At 38.4% G+C, this 17,140-nt stretch overlaps 1 protein-coding gene across 4 annotated transcripts in view; it reads right to left on the reverse strand.

Annotated features, from left to right (window-relative positions):
- Positions 1-17,140, reverse strand: part of MTMR2 (myotubularin related protein 2) — a 110,344-nt gene that overhangs the window by 52,166 nt on the left and 41,038 nt on the right. For all 4 annotated transcript variants that reach the window (XM_005899500.2, XM_005899501.2, XM_070384300.1 and 1 more), the window contains one exon: positions 15,762-15,867. In XM_005899500.2, coding sequence (XP_005899562.1) covers positions 15,762-15,867 — 106 coding nt within the window. The remainder of the gene's footprint in view (positions 1-15,761; positions 15,868-17,140) is intronic.

Raw genomic sequence — 17,140 nt, forward strand, 5'->3', positions numbered from 1 at the left:
AGTTTTCACATGGAATGTAAGATAACAGAAAAACAGGAAAAGAATTCTTTCTGAAATCTGCAAAACAGTAAATTATAACCACCTAAAAGGGGAAAATGAGTCTGTAGAAGTTATAAACTAGCTTCTACAGTTTCTTTATGTACTAAAACTAAATAAGAAGAAGAAGAAATCTCCTTCATTGGCTAATTCTAAGAAAAAAATCATTTTACATCAATTTCACTTGTTATTTTTATACTTGACAAACCACAAAGTACGCAAATGAACCATAAAAACCAATCAGAGCAGGGTAGAGCCACACACCAGCATCTGGGATGTATCTTATTGGTTATGTATTTGAAAATACATCCAAATTCAAGCACAAGGAAGCCCTTTTTTATAACACTGCCAAGGAAAATTTGGTTTTCAGCTGAAACCACAATTAGTAAGAGCTGGATAATATTACATCATCATCAATGATTCAACAATGACAAAAAAAGGGAGAGTATGCACACAGGAGCAGGCTGGAAAGCATCACTTCATGCTACAGGTTATTTAAAGATAGGGAGAGGTACTAACTGATGGCACCTGGGAACATGGCCTCATTTGGAAATATGGTCAGTGCAGATGCAGTTAGTTCAACGAGGATATACCGGACAGGGTGGACCCCTAATCCAGTATGACCGCCGTCTATGTAGGACGCCATCCCTATGAAAATACAGAGACATACGGATAACGTCATGTGAAGATGGAGGCAGAGATTAGTGTGATGGATCTACAAGCCAAGGAATACCAAGAATCATGGGTCTTCCCCAGCAGCTAGAAAAGAGGTATGGAACAGACTGTGAGGGCTCTGAGAACCTCTGAGCCCTCAGAAGTAGCCACCCTCCCAATACCTTGATTTCAGATTACAAGCCTCCTAAACGGTCAAAAAAAAAAATTTTTTTTCTATCCTCTCTCTCAACCCTTCTGACACTAGATATGCAGGTTTTTCCATACCAAGGAAATCTCCAGTTCCTGGCGGATACCATCTGGGTATCCTACAACTCAGTTACTACACTGTCACCAGTGGTTAGTGCAGGTCGCACACTGTAAGGGCTTAGTCCCACAAGACGGCCCCTACACTTCAAGCACCAATCTCAAACCCTAGACTGTCATCTGAATTCTGGCCAAACATTCATATATCAAAGTTTCCCACAAGCTCTTCTTCAGTTCAGTAATTTACTAAAATGGCTCACAACACTCAGGGAAACATCTCACCTACATTTGCCAGATTTGTATGAAGAACAGCACTTAGATACCAGTATGTGGTATAAGGCTGTGTGGGATTTCCACACCTTGAAATTTCCATACCCTTAAAGTGTGCACCAATCTGGAAGATCTCTAAATCCCTCAGTCAGGGTATCTTTATGGAGGCTTCATCACTAGATCGACTGAATTATGGCCATTAGTGATCAACTCAACCTCCAGCCTCTTTCCCCTCCCCAGAGATGGAAGAGGCTGAAAGTTCCAAAAGTAATCAAGGGTGGGTTCCCATGATAACCAGGCCCCATCCTTAGGGGCTTTCCAAGAGTTATTCATTAACATAAACTCAGGTGTGACCCAAGAGGGTGTATTATGAATAACAAAAGATGCTCTTTACTTTTATCACTCTGGAACCAGAGACTAAAAAGCCAAGTATTATAACCAAAGATGCTTCTTTGGCTCTTATCACTTAGAAGTGATAAGACAAGTTTTAGGAGCTCTAAGAGCTAAAGATGAAGATCTATATATAAATATATATATATATATATCTTTCTTATACATACTCCAGAACTGTGAGAGAAAAAAATTCTATTGTTTTAAGCCACCCAGTTTGCATATTCTGTTACAGTAACCCTAGGAATGAATACACCTCATATGAAGAAAAATTTTCAAGTTTAAATCTTAAAATACAAGGTATTCTGTAACTGTTAAAACTTGGAAGCAACTGAAAAGTCCTCCAGTAAGTAAATGGATAAACTAACTGTGGTGTATCAATTCAAAGGAAGATTAGTTAGTGATGAGAAGAGATGAGCTATCAAGCCCTGAAAAGACATGGAAGAATCATAAAGGCATATTGCTAAGAAGCCAATCTGGCTATGTACTGGATGATTGCAACTATGTGACATTCTGGAAAAGGCAAAACTATGGAGACAGGGAGAAGATCAGTGGTAGCCAGAGGTTCAGGGAGACGGGGGAGGGACAGGGAGATGGGTAAAGAGTGCTCTCAGGGAAGTGAAACAACTTTTCCTGACACAGTAACGGGAGAAACATGTCATTATACATTTGTTGAAACCCAGAGAATATACAACCCAAGAGTGAACCCTCATGTAAACCATGGATTTTAATTAATATTATGTGTCAATATTGGTTCATCAATTATAACAAATGCAGCATACTAATACAAGATATACATTTTAAAAAACTGCAGGTTGGAGAGGGAATAATGTAGGGCTGCAACTATTTTTTTTTCATAACTGAGAACACTAACCCAAACAACTACCATCTATTAGCAATATCATTTCATAAAAGAAAGGAGACTTTTAAAAGCAGAAAGTTAGAAGGATATAAACTAAGGATAAAGAACAGTTCTTTCCAATAAAGGACGGCTTGTAACAATTTCTACCACAAACAAGACAGATGTAGACAGCTAGGGAGACATCTCATTACTTTCATTTCACCTAATACACAGAAACCACCACCTGAACTGGCCTGGTTAATGCACTGCTTGTAGAGGATTATTCATTTAGTGCTCATAATACCTTGAAAGAGAAGTAGCATTTTATTCCCATTTATAAAGGAGGTAATAATTGACCCTTACAGAAGTTAAGCAACTTTTCCAAGGTGACATACATACCCCTCACAGCAGCAGCTGATCTGAACAGATGTATGACTGTGCTAAGACTATGATCATGACATAAAAGCATCCTACTGTAACTGTACAGCAAGTGATACGATGGGTCAGAGGTTGAGAAAGAGAACACAACCAGAAGCAAAGACATGAAAGCTGAAGGCATGAAAAAGGAACAGCAGAGGAGTGGGACTTGGCGGGGAGCAAGTGATGAAGGACATATTAGGGTCACCTTGTCCAGAGGAGGAGAGAGGAACAACAAAGTACACAAAGGAGGGACAGTCAGACAGAAAGAAGTAAACCCGTAAATCACCACCGGGTTTCAATCCTGGAGAAGGGCGTGGCTCCCCACTCCCGAATTCTTGCCTGGAGAATTCCACGGACAGAGGAGCCTGGCGGCCACACATTCAGTCCACGGGGTCACAAAGACTTGGACATGACCGACTGACTAACACTTGCACTTTTCTTCACTTTTGAAACCTGGAGTCATAATTTTTGGCTTCTTTCCCTCAATCTGAAACACTCAGGCAGCTTTAACACATTATGTCCACATAAATATTTTTTCAGACCTGTTCTTTACTGTGCATTGTCATTACCCTAGTGATGCCCTTTATTCATTTTTACTTGGAACTGTTCAAACCACCTCCAAACATGTCTTCTTGTTTCCATTCTACTTTATCTCTAATTAATACCACCTGTTTATGTATCATAGCTTCTTCTAGCCCTCCCCTGACAATTCCCAACAATCATAAACTTAAACATACTCTTCTGTCCTTAATTTTTTAACCAATCTTAACCACATCTTCATGTCCACACGTGAAGATCTATTTCTTCTTTCCAAATACTATATAGTATTGAATTGTAAACATGTAAATAATTGATTTATTTAACCATCCCCTCAACCAAAAAACACTTCTACTGCTTCCAGAGTTTTGCCATTATAAATTTGAGAATGAGTTTGTCAAATCAACTGTATTATTTACAGAATAAGCAAGAATTAAAATCTGAACAATAGTGAGCCTTTCTATCAAAAATCAAGGTATGACTTTACATTTAGTTAAGTATACTTTAATATTACTCAGCAGAGTTTTAAAGCTTCTTCATATAGTTTCTTCTTATACCTTAAGTTTATTCTTAGGTATTTTATGTTTTTAATTTTTGCTACAAATAGGCTCCTTCCCTCCCTGAGATTTTTAAGTATTTCTATAATAGAAATATAAATTTCTTTTGTTGATCTATTTTATAATAGAAATATAAAATTGTTAATTCTTACATATTAATTTTGGTTTTTAGTATGCCTTGTAATTTTTTGTTAAAAGTTGAACATAATGCACCAGGTAAGAAGAGCTGAGATAAACAGGCTCCTAGAGTGGTGGTGTGTTCTTGCCTGGAGAATCCCAGGGACGGGGGAGCCTAGTGGGCTGTTGTCTGTGGGGTCACACAGAGTCGGACACGACTGAAGTGACTTAGCAGCAGCAGCAGAGTGGTGGTGAGGTGTGGAGGCGGGAGGAGAAATGTCCCCTAGTCCTGTGTCTCAATCTCTTAGTCCTCTGCCTTTTATAAAGACTGTGACATTTACAAGTGCTTCTTTCCTTGTGGCTCAGACGGTGAAAAAAAATTTGCCTGCAATGCAGAAGACCCGGGTTTGATCCCTAGAGGAGGAAATGGCAAGCCACTCTTGTATTCTTGCCTGGAAAATTCCGCGGACTGAAGAGTCTAGCTGGTTACCGTTCCCGGGGTCATCAAGAGTCGGACACAACTGAGGGACTAACACTTTCACTCTGTCCCACCTCCACCCACATAGGACAGGTTGGCCAGAGGGTGCTGCAGTTTGTATTTCTCTTCACCCATGGGGAAGGTTAGAGGAGGTTGGAACTGGGTATCTCCCTTCCCCCAGATCAGTTAGGCTCTGACAAAACTCACAGGCTAGGCTAGCAAAACAGGTTCTTTTTAGGGCAGGTTTAAGAAAAACAGAATGTTCTGGACATTTTCAAAATAGCTGTTTTTCCTCTCCCTCTGCCAGTATCAAAAGAGAATTTTTCTAAGCCTTCACTGTAAGAACCTGGTAGGGCTCCTACTGGTAAATCTCACAAAACTATGAAGACCCACCTAAGACTGGGAAGCCCCTGCAGTTTCTCACTTTCTACTTGTCTATGCTGATTCTGCAGTCCATAGGGTCACAAAGAGTCGGACACGATTAGGCGACTGAACAACCACCACCTAATTAAATATCCTCTAGGCAGAGTTTTCCTTATTTCTTTCCCATCTACTGAATACAGTCATTATTATCCCTGCTGCATCATGACTGTATTAAATATACTTTTATGTTCATCATTTTTTCCACACTTCCTAATTTTTAATAATTTCTACATATATTTCTATTATAATTTGGCTGTTTTTACTGAAACTTTTAACACATTTAAAGTTTTTATTCTTTTAAGCCTTAATGGCATTAATATTATACGTAATATAATCTGCAAATCACATCAAAATAATTACAAACCCAATAAATAGGCTACAGACCATTGAACAGTATAATAGTCAAGACTCTACTCATAACTTAGCCAACTGCTGATATCATAAACTTATGGTCAGTAGAGTTGAAGAGCTTTTACTCCGATACTCAAAAGTTCTACATAGGAACTTTAAAGGAAGATTTGGGGGGGGGGTGCGGTATCAAATACTTTTAAGGAACTTTTAAGGAAGATTCTTTTGTGTACCAAAGAGTAATGGTGAGAGTAGAAGCACTGGTGATTTTTATTTTTTCCTTAATCCTGTTTCTATTTCCCACAAATTATTATTACATTGTATTGCTTTTATAATTAAAAAAAAAAACTCTCAAGGTTATTATAAAAGATACAAACTTTTAGAAAGGAGAGCCAATGGTAACTCTGGAGAGAAAAGTTTCAGTAAAATGGAAATCATAAGGGTATGGTCTGAAGTCTTTTCTTTATTAAGCATGGAAATGAGACAACCATAAACATTTTCAAGGGGATTTCCATGAAGGAGGCACACATTAGTGACTGCCTGTGTCTTCCAAATTCACCTCATATAATTTCTGTAAAGTCTTTTCACCATTGCTATCTCTCTGACTTATCTAAGTATCTTCTATCAGAAAATAAAGATCATAATGGGCTAGAAGGCACAGAGGTGGCAGGGAGTCTGTGATTAACAGACTGAGCATCATTTGCTTCACTGAAGAGCAGAGTACACTCCAGATATGTGAGCAAGTGAGCATGAAAGGACGTGAGATGAGCACATTTTGTGTAACAGGTGAGAGACTATCTGAAGAATCCCTATCAACAAAGGTGGGGTCATACTTGGGGACAGTGGGAGATGCAGTGTGACAGCTGTGATGGGACCAAACACAAAGAACCCTGAACACAAGGCTCAGAAGTCTGCACTCACCACTGTAAGAAACAAGGATCCCTTGAAGAATTTTTAAACCGGGGTATCACACATGGAAAGTGATGTCAAAGGAAAGGAGCTTTGTGACGGTGCATTAGCTTCAGTAGACAACAAGTCTACCAGACATAAGAACTAGGGGACTACTGAGGATGGAAAGTAAAGGGAAACGAGCATTCTTCAGAAGATAATGACATTGTGTTAAAAAAGAAAATAACTGAATATTTCTCATTCTCTTCAACTGATTTAGTCAAAAACACTTTTCCTGGGTACCTTCCACATTCCAAATACTAAGCTCTAAGGATACAAGAAAGGACAACAGATACATTCTTATCTGTATAGATCTTATAGTATATTCTCTTTTTCTTTCCAGAAAGTTTATTTTTCTTTAAATTCTTATTTTTTGTAAATACCCTCCAAATACTTTATGTTTAAATGTAGTAGAACTTTATTTATTTATAAACTGTTTTACAATGTTCTGCCCTTTCTGCTTCCAAGGTATACCTTTGCGATAGTACCTGTCACACAATAATCACTGATTTGCTTATCTCCTTTTCCACTACATGATTCTAACCTTCACGCTGGCTGAGGCCAGGTCTTACTGGATACTTTCTCCCCACTCAGGAAATTTCAAGAGAGTGCAGTGAGTTAGTGAATCCTATTTAGTTTTTAAGCCGTGATCCCATGGACTGTAGCCCACCAGGCTTCTCTGTCCACGGGACTTTCCAGGCAAGAATATTGGAGTGGGTTGCCATTAAATGCATAGATTTCATTGGGAACCATGAATAAAACACAAAATTTTCTTCTTTAGTTTCCCAGATGTAGCCAACAGGTGGTTTCAAATTTCAGTCAATTAGGAATGCTCCTCAACCTTTTCCACCACAATTAAATATAGCAAATGGGAGGATGAATGGTCCAGCATCCCAAGGAGCTTTAGGTTGCAACTGGCCACATGTGTGAAATAGATTTTAAGTCACATTGATTCAGGCACTATTCTACATACTAGAGAAATAACCAAGGCTCCTGCCTTTGCAGAGCTTAATTTGATAGAGGTAAGATGAACAGCAATCAAATAGGAAAAGTTCATTACCATTTTAGCACAATAAAATTTTTTGTTTTATTTTTTATAAACAAAACTTTTAAAATTTATTTTTTATATCTTTTAAAAAATATGTATTTATTTGGCTGCATTGGGTCTTAGTTGCAGCATTCGGGATCGCGGCTCACAGACTCTCCAGTGCCGGCGCATGGGCTCGGCGGCGGGGGCGCACAGGCTGAGTTGCTCCGCGGCATGTGAGATCTCAGTTCCCAGACCAGAGACCAAACTCGAGTCCCCTGCACTGCAAGGCGGATGCCTAACCACTGAACCACTAGGGGGGCCTTCTATAGCTTTTCTTTTAAGGTTAATACTTTGGGTCTTATTTTAACATTCTCTCCTGACATGTTATAAAGACATGATATTTTAAATTTTCGATTTTTCAATGTTAAGTCTAAAGAATTCAATTTTTGTGTTTGAATTAAGAATTCAATTATTCTTCTCCAATATGGCTAACCATATGGCTGATATGGCTGATTCCTCCCCCAATGATCTATTATACCAACTCCAATACAGAGTTCCTATAAATATCTGTTCTTGAACTTTGTTATTTTTCATTCATCTATTTCTGTACTAATTACTTTAGCTTTATACTCAACTAAATGAATCCTCCTGCTTCATTTTTCTTATTAGTAATCTTGACATTTTATCTTTCCATATAAATTTTAGGATCAGCTTGCCAAGTTCTACAGGATAAACTTGAATTTTGTTTGAAATGACACTGAGTTAACTGATATATTGAAAATATTTGACATTCCCAAGCCTGTCTACTCATATATTTGAGATAGTTTTAGGCTCTTTAATAAAGTTTTATAATTTTCTCCATGAAGTTGTTACATATCTTTTATTAGACAAGTGATGTAATTTTGTTGCTCTTGTGACTAGAATAGTTTTAAAATCACACTATCTAAACATTTTTGCTGAGGTATAGAAGTATGATTTTTTTTGTTAAATTATCTTATATCCAGCATCAGTGCCAGAAGTGTACATAATAGATTTTTCTTAAATCTTCTATATCAACAATCATCAATAAATAATGAAAGTTTTGCTTCTTTTCATCCCTTATATTATTTATCCTTTTCTTATTTTACTGGCTAGGACTTCTAGCATAATGTTGGAAGTAGTGACAGAAACCAGCATCATGTTTCTAAGTTTAAAGGAAATGGCTTCTAACGTACTTCCATTAAGGATGAGGCATATCATGGAGTTTTTAGTGGATGTCCTTTATTTGCCTAAGTTGTTCTTTTCAATTTGTAGGCTGCTAAGAGGTAACATTGGTATGAGGGGTGGTGGTGTTAATCACAAATAAGGGCTATCTTCAATCAATTTTTGCTCGGGCTATTAAAATAACTATGTATAACAGAAACTGTTCTATATTTACCTAACATCTGCTCTATGAGCCTTAACTCATTCTGACTAGACCTGCATACTTACAGAATGTGTCAATACTACATTCACATATGTACTCTAGAAGAAATAATCCAATTATCTGTGACCTTTGGTTCATGCTGCTAAGTCGCTTCAGTTGTATCCGACTCTGTGCTACCCCACAGACGGCAGCCCACCAGGCTCCCCTGTCCCTGGGATTCTCCAGGCAAGAACACTGGAGTGGGTTGCCGTTTCCTTCTCCAGTGCATGAAAGTGAAAAGTGAAAGTGAAGTCGCTCAGTCATGTCCGACTCTTAGCGACCCCATGGACTGCAGCCTACCTACCAGGCTCCTCCGTCCATGGGATTTTCCAGACAAGAGTACTGGAGTGGGGTGCCATTGCCTTCTCCAACCTTTGGTTCATAAAGAAATATTAATAATGTAACACAAATTTTGAATGGATAATCACATTTGCTTGATTTAAGCCCATTAAATATTTCAAGATAAGGAAAGATGGTTATAAACAAAACCCAAAATACTACAACTTTTATCTCAAATATACACATATATAAACTATATAAATACATATACATATTCTGATCATATGTCTGAGGACTTCTAAAATAATGGGATAAAAAACACAGAATACAGTATCAATACAATTCGATTTTGAATTGCAGACAAACATCATTGTAAGTGCCATATCAAAGGCATCAAAAAAGGAAAGGGAATACTGCACAGCCTGACTTTTAACTTATCTTTTAATCACCACCATTTAAGGAATATGCTTTAATTAAAGCCCAAGGCCATATAAATTACATTCTATAAATAAACAGAGCTGTGCATTTGAATTTTAAAGTTCTGTATTTCATGAGATTTTAGTCTTTGGTGAACAAATAAATCAACCAAACACAAGTTTCCTAGGTTCTTAATTCTACTGTCAAACTCTAAAACTATGTTCTTAGTAAGAACATAGTTGTATTAAAGAAAGCTTGCTTTTTAAAACGGAAAACTTAGTTTAAAATAATTTGATCATGAAAATTTTTATATGAAACGATTTTAAGTTTTTAAATGAAATTCAATAGGCCGAGTGCCAAAGTGAAAAACAAAGCAAACAGAAAACACTACAATTATTATCACTGAGGAAGCATGATTCAATTTACCAAGCCTGAGACTGTGCTCAGCTTTTCAGAAACACATCTACTGGATTAAATCTGTATATGACTTTTTCCAGAACAAACTATGCTTACAAGGTGAAAGAGTAACACAAACGGAATTCTACCTGAGTAAATACCCCTTATCCCTGATGATTTTCGATTCTGCTTTACTGATGCGGGAGCAAACAACCTTGTTTGAATAGGAAATTCTTTTTTTTCTTTTTAAATTATTTATTTTTTTAATTGAAAGACAATTGCTTTACAGAATTTTGTTGTTTTCTGTTAAACATCAACATGAATCAGCCATAGGTATACATATGTCCCCTCCCTCTTGGACTTCCCTTCCAACTCGCTCTCCATCCCACCCCTCTCAGTTCAGTTCAGTTGCTCAGTCATGTCTGACTCCCTGCAACCCCATGGACTGCAGCACGCCAGGCCTCCCTGTCCATCACGAAGTCCCGGAGTTTACTCAAATTCATGTTCACTAAGTCAGTGATGCCATCCAATCATCCCATCCTCTGTTGTCCCCCTCCTCTCCTGCCTTCAATCCTTCCCAGCATCAGGGTCCCCTCAAATGAGTCACCTCTTCGCATCAGGTGGTGAAAGTATTGGAGTATCAGCTTCAGGATCAGTACCTTCCAATGAATATTTATGACTGCTTTCCTTTAGGATGAACTGCTTGGATCTCCTTGCTGTCCAAGGGACTCTCAAGAGTGTTCTCCAACACCACACTTCAAAAGCATCAATTCTTCAGTGCTTAGCCTTCCCTGCAGTCCAACTCCCACATCCATACACGACCACTGGAAAAACCACAGCCTCGACGAGGTGGAACCTTGTCGGCAAGGTAACATCTCTGCTTTTCAGTATGCTGTCTAAGATGGCCACAGCTTTTTCCAAGGAGCAAGTGTCTTTCAACTACATAGCTGAAGTCACCATCTGCAGTGATTTTGGTGGTGTGTTGCTCAGTTGTGTCCGACTCTTTGCGACCCCATGGACTGTAGCCTACAAGGCTCTTCCCTCCATGGGGTTCTCCAGGCAAGAGTACTGGAGTGGGTTGCCATTTCCTTCTCCTGAATAGGAAATTCTTAACAGAAGCTTTCACAGGTGTTCCTCTATTACAACACTATCCTTTGAAGAAAGAGTCACTTCATAGTACTTGTAGCAGAAAACCTATACAATCTGATTTAATATTTTTAATGAAAATGTATTAGCTTTTAAACACATTGTGTTCTTTCTACTTCTATTTAAAAGCTGTTATTAATGGAGCTTATAAAATGCTGAGGCTCAGAGCAGAGATAAAGTGACACTGTACGGAGAACTCAAAGCCCAGAGGTTAACCAACTTCACATCATCTGTGAATGACGACTTGCAGGCCAAGCCCCTCATCTTACAAGCAAAGCCGAAATGTGATCAGTGACAGAAAAACACATAGCTGTCTGCAGTGAGTTCCACCTATAATTAACTAGAGCACTACCATTTTACAGCTAAAGGTATATATACTAAAAGCAAAATATCAACAACTAACGAAACTGAGAAAGGGGAGAAATCAGATTTTATTAGAAAAAACCCTCTTTTAGAATTAAGGAGAAAAGCAATTCTCATTTATTAAGGAATGCTGAAAACTGCTACTTCTACCTCAAAAAATGTCTTAAAGATACTTCTTTGAATTAAGAACTTCTCACTTCACATTCCCTGGAGAAGGAATGGCAACGCACTCCAGTATTCTTGCCTGGAGGATTCCGTGGACAGAGGAGCCTGGTGGGCTACCATACACGGGGTCACAGAGAGTTGGGCACGACTGAGTGACTAACAGACACCTCACATTTGAAAAAACTCAGCAGCAAAATCACGGGAGCACAGTCTCTCTGGGTAACATGCTGTACAGGAATATGACCAACCCAAGACCAAATAAAATGGCAACACCGAGCTGTGTGTCTTTAAGCACATCATGTAACTCAGCTGTCCTGAGTATCAGGCTGCCCCTCTGTCAAACAGGATAGTGATATCTGTCTCACAGGATTGTTGTGATGAGACGAAGCTTGTATAAATATTTATCCAGGTAACACACTGGATTTTTTTCAGTTATGAGAAGCACATCCTTCCTTCCACCCTACATATACATTTGACATCAGGCTTCATTTCTTAAATGATATTAGATGCTCCTCATTCATCTCCTTCCCACAACTAAATAAAAAGACTGTGATTCAAGTAAAGAGTATATCTAATTATCAAAGGTATGTTTTAAAATGAAGGAACATGAAAACAATCAGCCTAAAAATATTAATTTCCTTTTTTTCTCTGCCGTTCAGGCACCCTACCACGGTAAGTACCGTTAACCTTTGGTGTCCAAAATGATCTTCTCCTTAATATAACATTTAACACTCCTTGCTATAACATTTAACAACTCTCTTCATTTTTCTAATGAAAATTATCTCAGGGCCCCACTAAGTTGTGAAAGATACTGAACTAATTAAGGCACTAATGGGGACAATCCCAAACTCATGGAGCTGATGTATAAATTTAACAGATTCCTTTAGTATCCTAGTGCTAAGAGAGTCAATAACTCAGGACATTTTTGTGTCTACTGTTAAACCTGAAGAGACAATAGCATAAAATAAGACTACTCCAGACAAACTTGCATATGTGATCACGATTCTCATTATTTCCAAATAGGACGTACGCAAATGATCTTTAGCTTCAGAAGGAGAAAAAAAGTGCTGTGTTACCTTTTTTTGTTAAAAGAAAGAAAGACGGGCTTCTCCAGGAATCCAAGCTTGCAATGCAAGGGACACCGGTTCCATCCCTGGTACAGGAAGGGTCCCCATGCCATGGAGCAAATAAGCCCATGAGCCACACCACTGAGCCCAGGCATCGCAGCTACTGAAGCTCTCATGCCGCGCCTGTGCACCCCAACAAGAGACGCCCCTGTAAGGAAAAGCAGCCCCCGCTCGCCAAAACTAGAGAAAGCCCATGTACAGCAATGGAGATCCACCACAGCCGATAAATAAATAAATAAATAAATCTTAAACAGAAAGAATGAAAAAGAGGGGGGAGTGGAGAAGAGAGGGAAGAAAAAGAAAGTGAGCACGCCTGGTGCCCAGATCTAGCTTTCAAATGCCATTTTCCAATAAAAGAAAACTGGCCCCCTGAGAAACGGATGATGATTTCAGGCCTGAGGCGGGAAGCATCAGGATGAGCGCGGAGCATCTTACAGTGACAAAAAGTAAGGAAGAGTGACTATAAACAAAAAACAGACGAAAACAACAAAAAGACACCATAATGGGAGTGTGTCAAAGGGACACAAGATCTGACTGAAAGAACTCCCAATCTGAAACTGAAACAAGTTTAGCAACAAAGTAATACTGCGTTATAATATATATAAAATAAACATCCATGAGTCTACACTGATATAAATAAATAACTGCATAACTCAATAAATGAGGCAGAAGAGACAAATCTCTCATGCAAAAGAAATAAAAAGTGTTCCACTCTATCTGGGCTCCTTAAGCATGGACTGTGCATAGTTACTTCCTTTCAAAGAGTACACTGTAAGGGCAGGAAGCAGGGAAAAAAGAGTACTTTACAGTGACAGAACCTATCACTACCTGAACCAAGAGATTAAGGTCAACATGGACAGTACAAACTATGCTGACAGTACGCACCACCTCTGATATGACGTGATGAAATGGTTCTTCATCTCTGTGGTCTAACACATAGCCCCAGTCTAATTAAGGGTAAAGCATTAAACATTCTACAAAGTATCTAACCGTGCATGTGTGCTAAATCGCTTCAATCACGTTCCCTGTGCAACCCCATGGACTGTAGCCCACCAGGCTCCTCTGTCCATAGGATTCTCCAGGCAAGAATGCTGGCTGGAATGGGTTGCCATGCCCTCCTCCAGGGGATCTTCCTGACCCAGGGATCAAATCCATGTCTCTTACCTGTCCTGCATTGGCAGGCAGGTTCTTTACCACTAGTGCCAGAAAGAAAGAAAAGAAAGTCTCATCAAAAAGAAAGTCTGAAATCACAGCCAAGAAGTGCCTAAAGAGACACAGCTACCAAATACACTGTGATACGGACCATGGAACACAAAGAAGGCCGTTAGATAAAAACTCAGGATATCAAAATACAGCATTGACTTTATTTAATAATAATGTATCAACATTGGTTCATTAATTTTAACAAACATACCATACTAATGTATTATAAGATATTAATAACAGGGGAAACTGGATGTCACATATATGGGAACCCTGTAGTATCTTTGCAATTTTTCTGTATATCTAAACCTGTTCTAAAATTAAAACTTTACTCAAAATAAGAAATCAAAATATTTAACATATAGTTTAACATTCAGTTCAGTTCAGTCACTCAGTCACATATGACTCTTTAAGACCCCATGGACTGCAGCACGCCAAGCCTCCCTGTCTATCACCAACTCCCGGAGTTCACCCAAACCCATGTCCATTGAGTCAGTGATGCCCTCCAACCATCTCATCCTCTGTCGTCCCTTTCTCCTTCTGCCTTGACCCCTACTTTTCCCAATGTAAACCACTCCTACATACATACAACATCCTGAGGAAATAAAGGGGGTCTGTATGCAGAGAAGCTGACAATGAAGGCCTTCTTTCAGCTTCCTACAATGTACTGCATTTCACATGTGTGCCTAGGAATTTAACCAAATTTAATGTAACCATAAGGAATTTAAACAAACTAATTCTCACAGGAACACACAAATGGTTTAACATATTTTAGGCAAGAAACAGCAGGTAGAACATAACAATAATTTAAGTATAGGCTAGAAATAAAAGCAGTATTTCTCCCCTTCCTAATATGAGTTCTTTATCAGTCACATGAGGTTTAAAATGATAGTTTTTAACTAATAAAAGCTGATCAGAAGTAGGCCAAAAAACTTCAAAATTATCAAGAGGCCCAGAGGTCCTTAATGCAACTGTGGTGTTGGAGAAGACTCTTGAGAATCCCTTGGACTGCAAGGAGATCCAACCAGTCCATCCTAAAGGAGATCAGTCCTGGGTGTTCTTTGGAAGGACTGATATTGAAGCTGAAACTCCAGTACTTTGGCCACCTCATGCGAAGAGCTGATTCACTGGAAAGGACCCTGATGCTGGGAAAGATTGAGGGCAGGAGGAGAAAGGGACAACAGAGGATAAGATGGTTGGATGGCATCACCGACTTGATGGACATGGGTTTGGGTAAACTCCAGGAGTTGGTGATGGACAGGGAGGCCTGGCGTGCTGCGGTTCATGGGGTCGCAAAGAGTTGGTCACGACTGAGTGACTGAACTGACTGACTTATAAACTACAATAAGATATGCAGCAAACAGCACAGTATTTAAGTGACTTAGCTCCAGAACTGGACTACATGAGCAGGAATACTGACAATAAGATTTATTAGCTATGAGACCTTGGACATGTTATTTAATCTCTCTATGAGTTACTGGCATCTGTAGAATGATGGTAATAATAATTTCTACCTTACAGAATTGGTGGAAGTATTTTAAGAGATATTTCACTAAAGTATTTAGAACAACATTTGGCACACGGTAGGCACTCAATAAATATTAGTTATGACTGGGAGTAAAGCATTATGGGAGTATTCATGAAAATCTTTTATACCACTACAGAATTCATTAATTACCTTTTGGCAAAGAACTTAGAAGACATCAAATTCAGAAATGAAACACATTTTTTTTTTCTTTTTTATGGATAAGTAAGAATAGCCTGTTCTAGGATATTACATACAGATTCAGGTCTTTGAGAATGCTCCATCAATGCCTCCTGCCTAATTAGTTAAAAGTTATATTGATAGTGTGGCCACAAACAGCTGATAGCAAATACTTCACTAGGACTCAGGAACAGTATACATACCCTCAAATCAGGAGAAAAGTTCTCTGCAGAAGTTGATATGGAATCCGATGAGACAACAGAAGCTGATTTTGTATGCACTGAATTCTCTGAATGAGAAGTGGAAGCACTACAAGATACAAAAGCACAGGACATTTGAAAAATGGGCGTGTTAAAAATTCAGAAATTTTATTAACTGTAACCCCACTGTTTATTAAAACTTCTACTGCCAACCAGTCCAATATTGCCTATTCAATCTTATCTCTAAATACTGGTAAATTGCAAGCTCTATTCCTAAGAATAGGGCTAAGTAGTCTTACCATCCACATTCCCTCTAGACAGGCTTCCCCAGTATTTATGAGTACACTCCAGGTTAATTCTTTCTTTTTATCTAACCATCCAATTAATCACTCAATTATCAGGCCAATGTGCAAAAAACCATTACACCAGGCACTATGATTTGGAGATAAATAGGGCAAAGCTCTCACGTTCATAAAGCTCACAAGCTTGTTGAAGAGACAGACAGATAAATAGTGCAATGTGATAACTCTAACTATACACATACATACACCCCCTAGGTGGACAGAGAGCAGAGAGACAGAGAAGCACCATGATTATGAATCCGGAAAAAGGAAAAGAAAGTACCTAACTCTACCCAGGAAAGTTCAGGGAAGACATCACAGAGCAGATGATATCTGAACTGAGGCTTGAAAGATAGGAAATCGCCAGGCTGACAAACAAGCAAGGGAATTCCAAAAACAAACGAAAAACACTAAAAGTATAGAATTATCAAAGAGCATAGAACACTTGAGAAACTACAAATAGTTTGGCAGGGCCAGATGAGCAGAAGGGGAAAAGATAATGATGGAAAGACAAGCCTGTCCTTGTACCTTGTAACTTTCCCCCACAACCAAATTGTGTGTTTTTAACACACAATTTAAATATGTTAAATATGTTAAATATCCTATGTTAAATATCCATTTTTTCCATTACACTAAGTAATCACACTCAATACTTTTATTCTCTTAAATTCTTATAGAACTTTGGATACCTGATCACATACTGCCTTTTACTGTTTATTGGTCTCAAGTATGTAAATGTTGTCTCACCAATTAAAATTTCAAAGTCCCAAGAAGGACGACTGTGTCTTTATTTTCTATAAAATCTACTTCAGTGCCTTTGTATATAGTTAACGTGTATTATGTTTATTAAATTAAAAAATACAGTGACAATAAACCAATGCCACAAACTGTATGATTTACATCATTTCCTTTTATCAGTAGAAGAAACTTAAATTATTTAAGGAAGAAAAATCAATGGTAGGAAAATCTCAAACATTTTGAACTGAAACTTAAAGTTCTGACTAAGAAATACATTTTTCTAAAGCTTAACTCCCAACATAT

Source organism: Bos mutus, chromosome 15 (genome assembly GCF_027580195.1).
Source record: "Bos mutus isolate GX-2022 chromosome 15, NWIPB_WYAK_1.1, whole genome shotgun sequence".
Lineage (NCBI taxonomy): Eukaryota > Metazoa > Chordata > Mammalia > Artiodactyla > Bovidae > Bos > Bos mutus.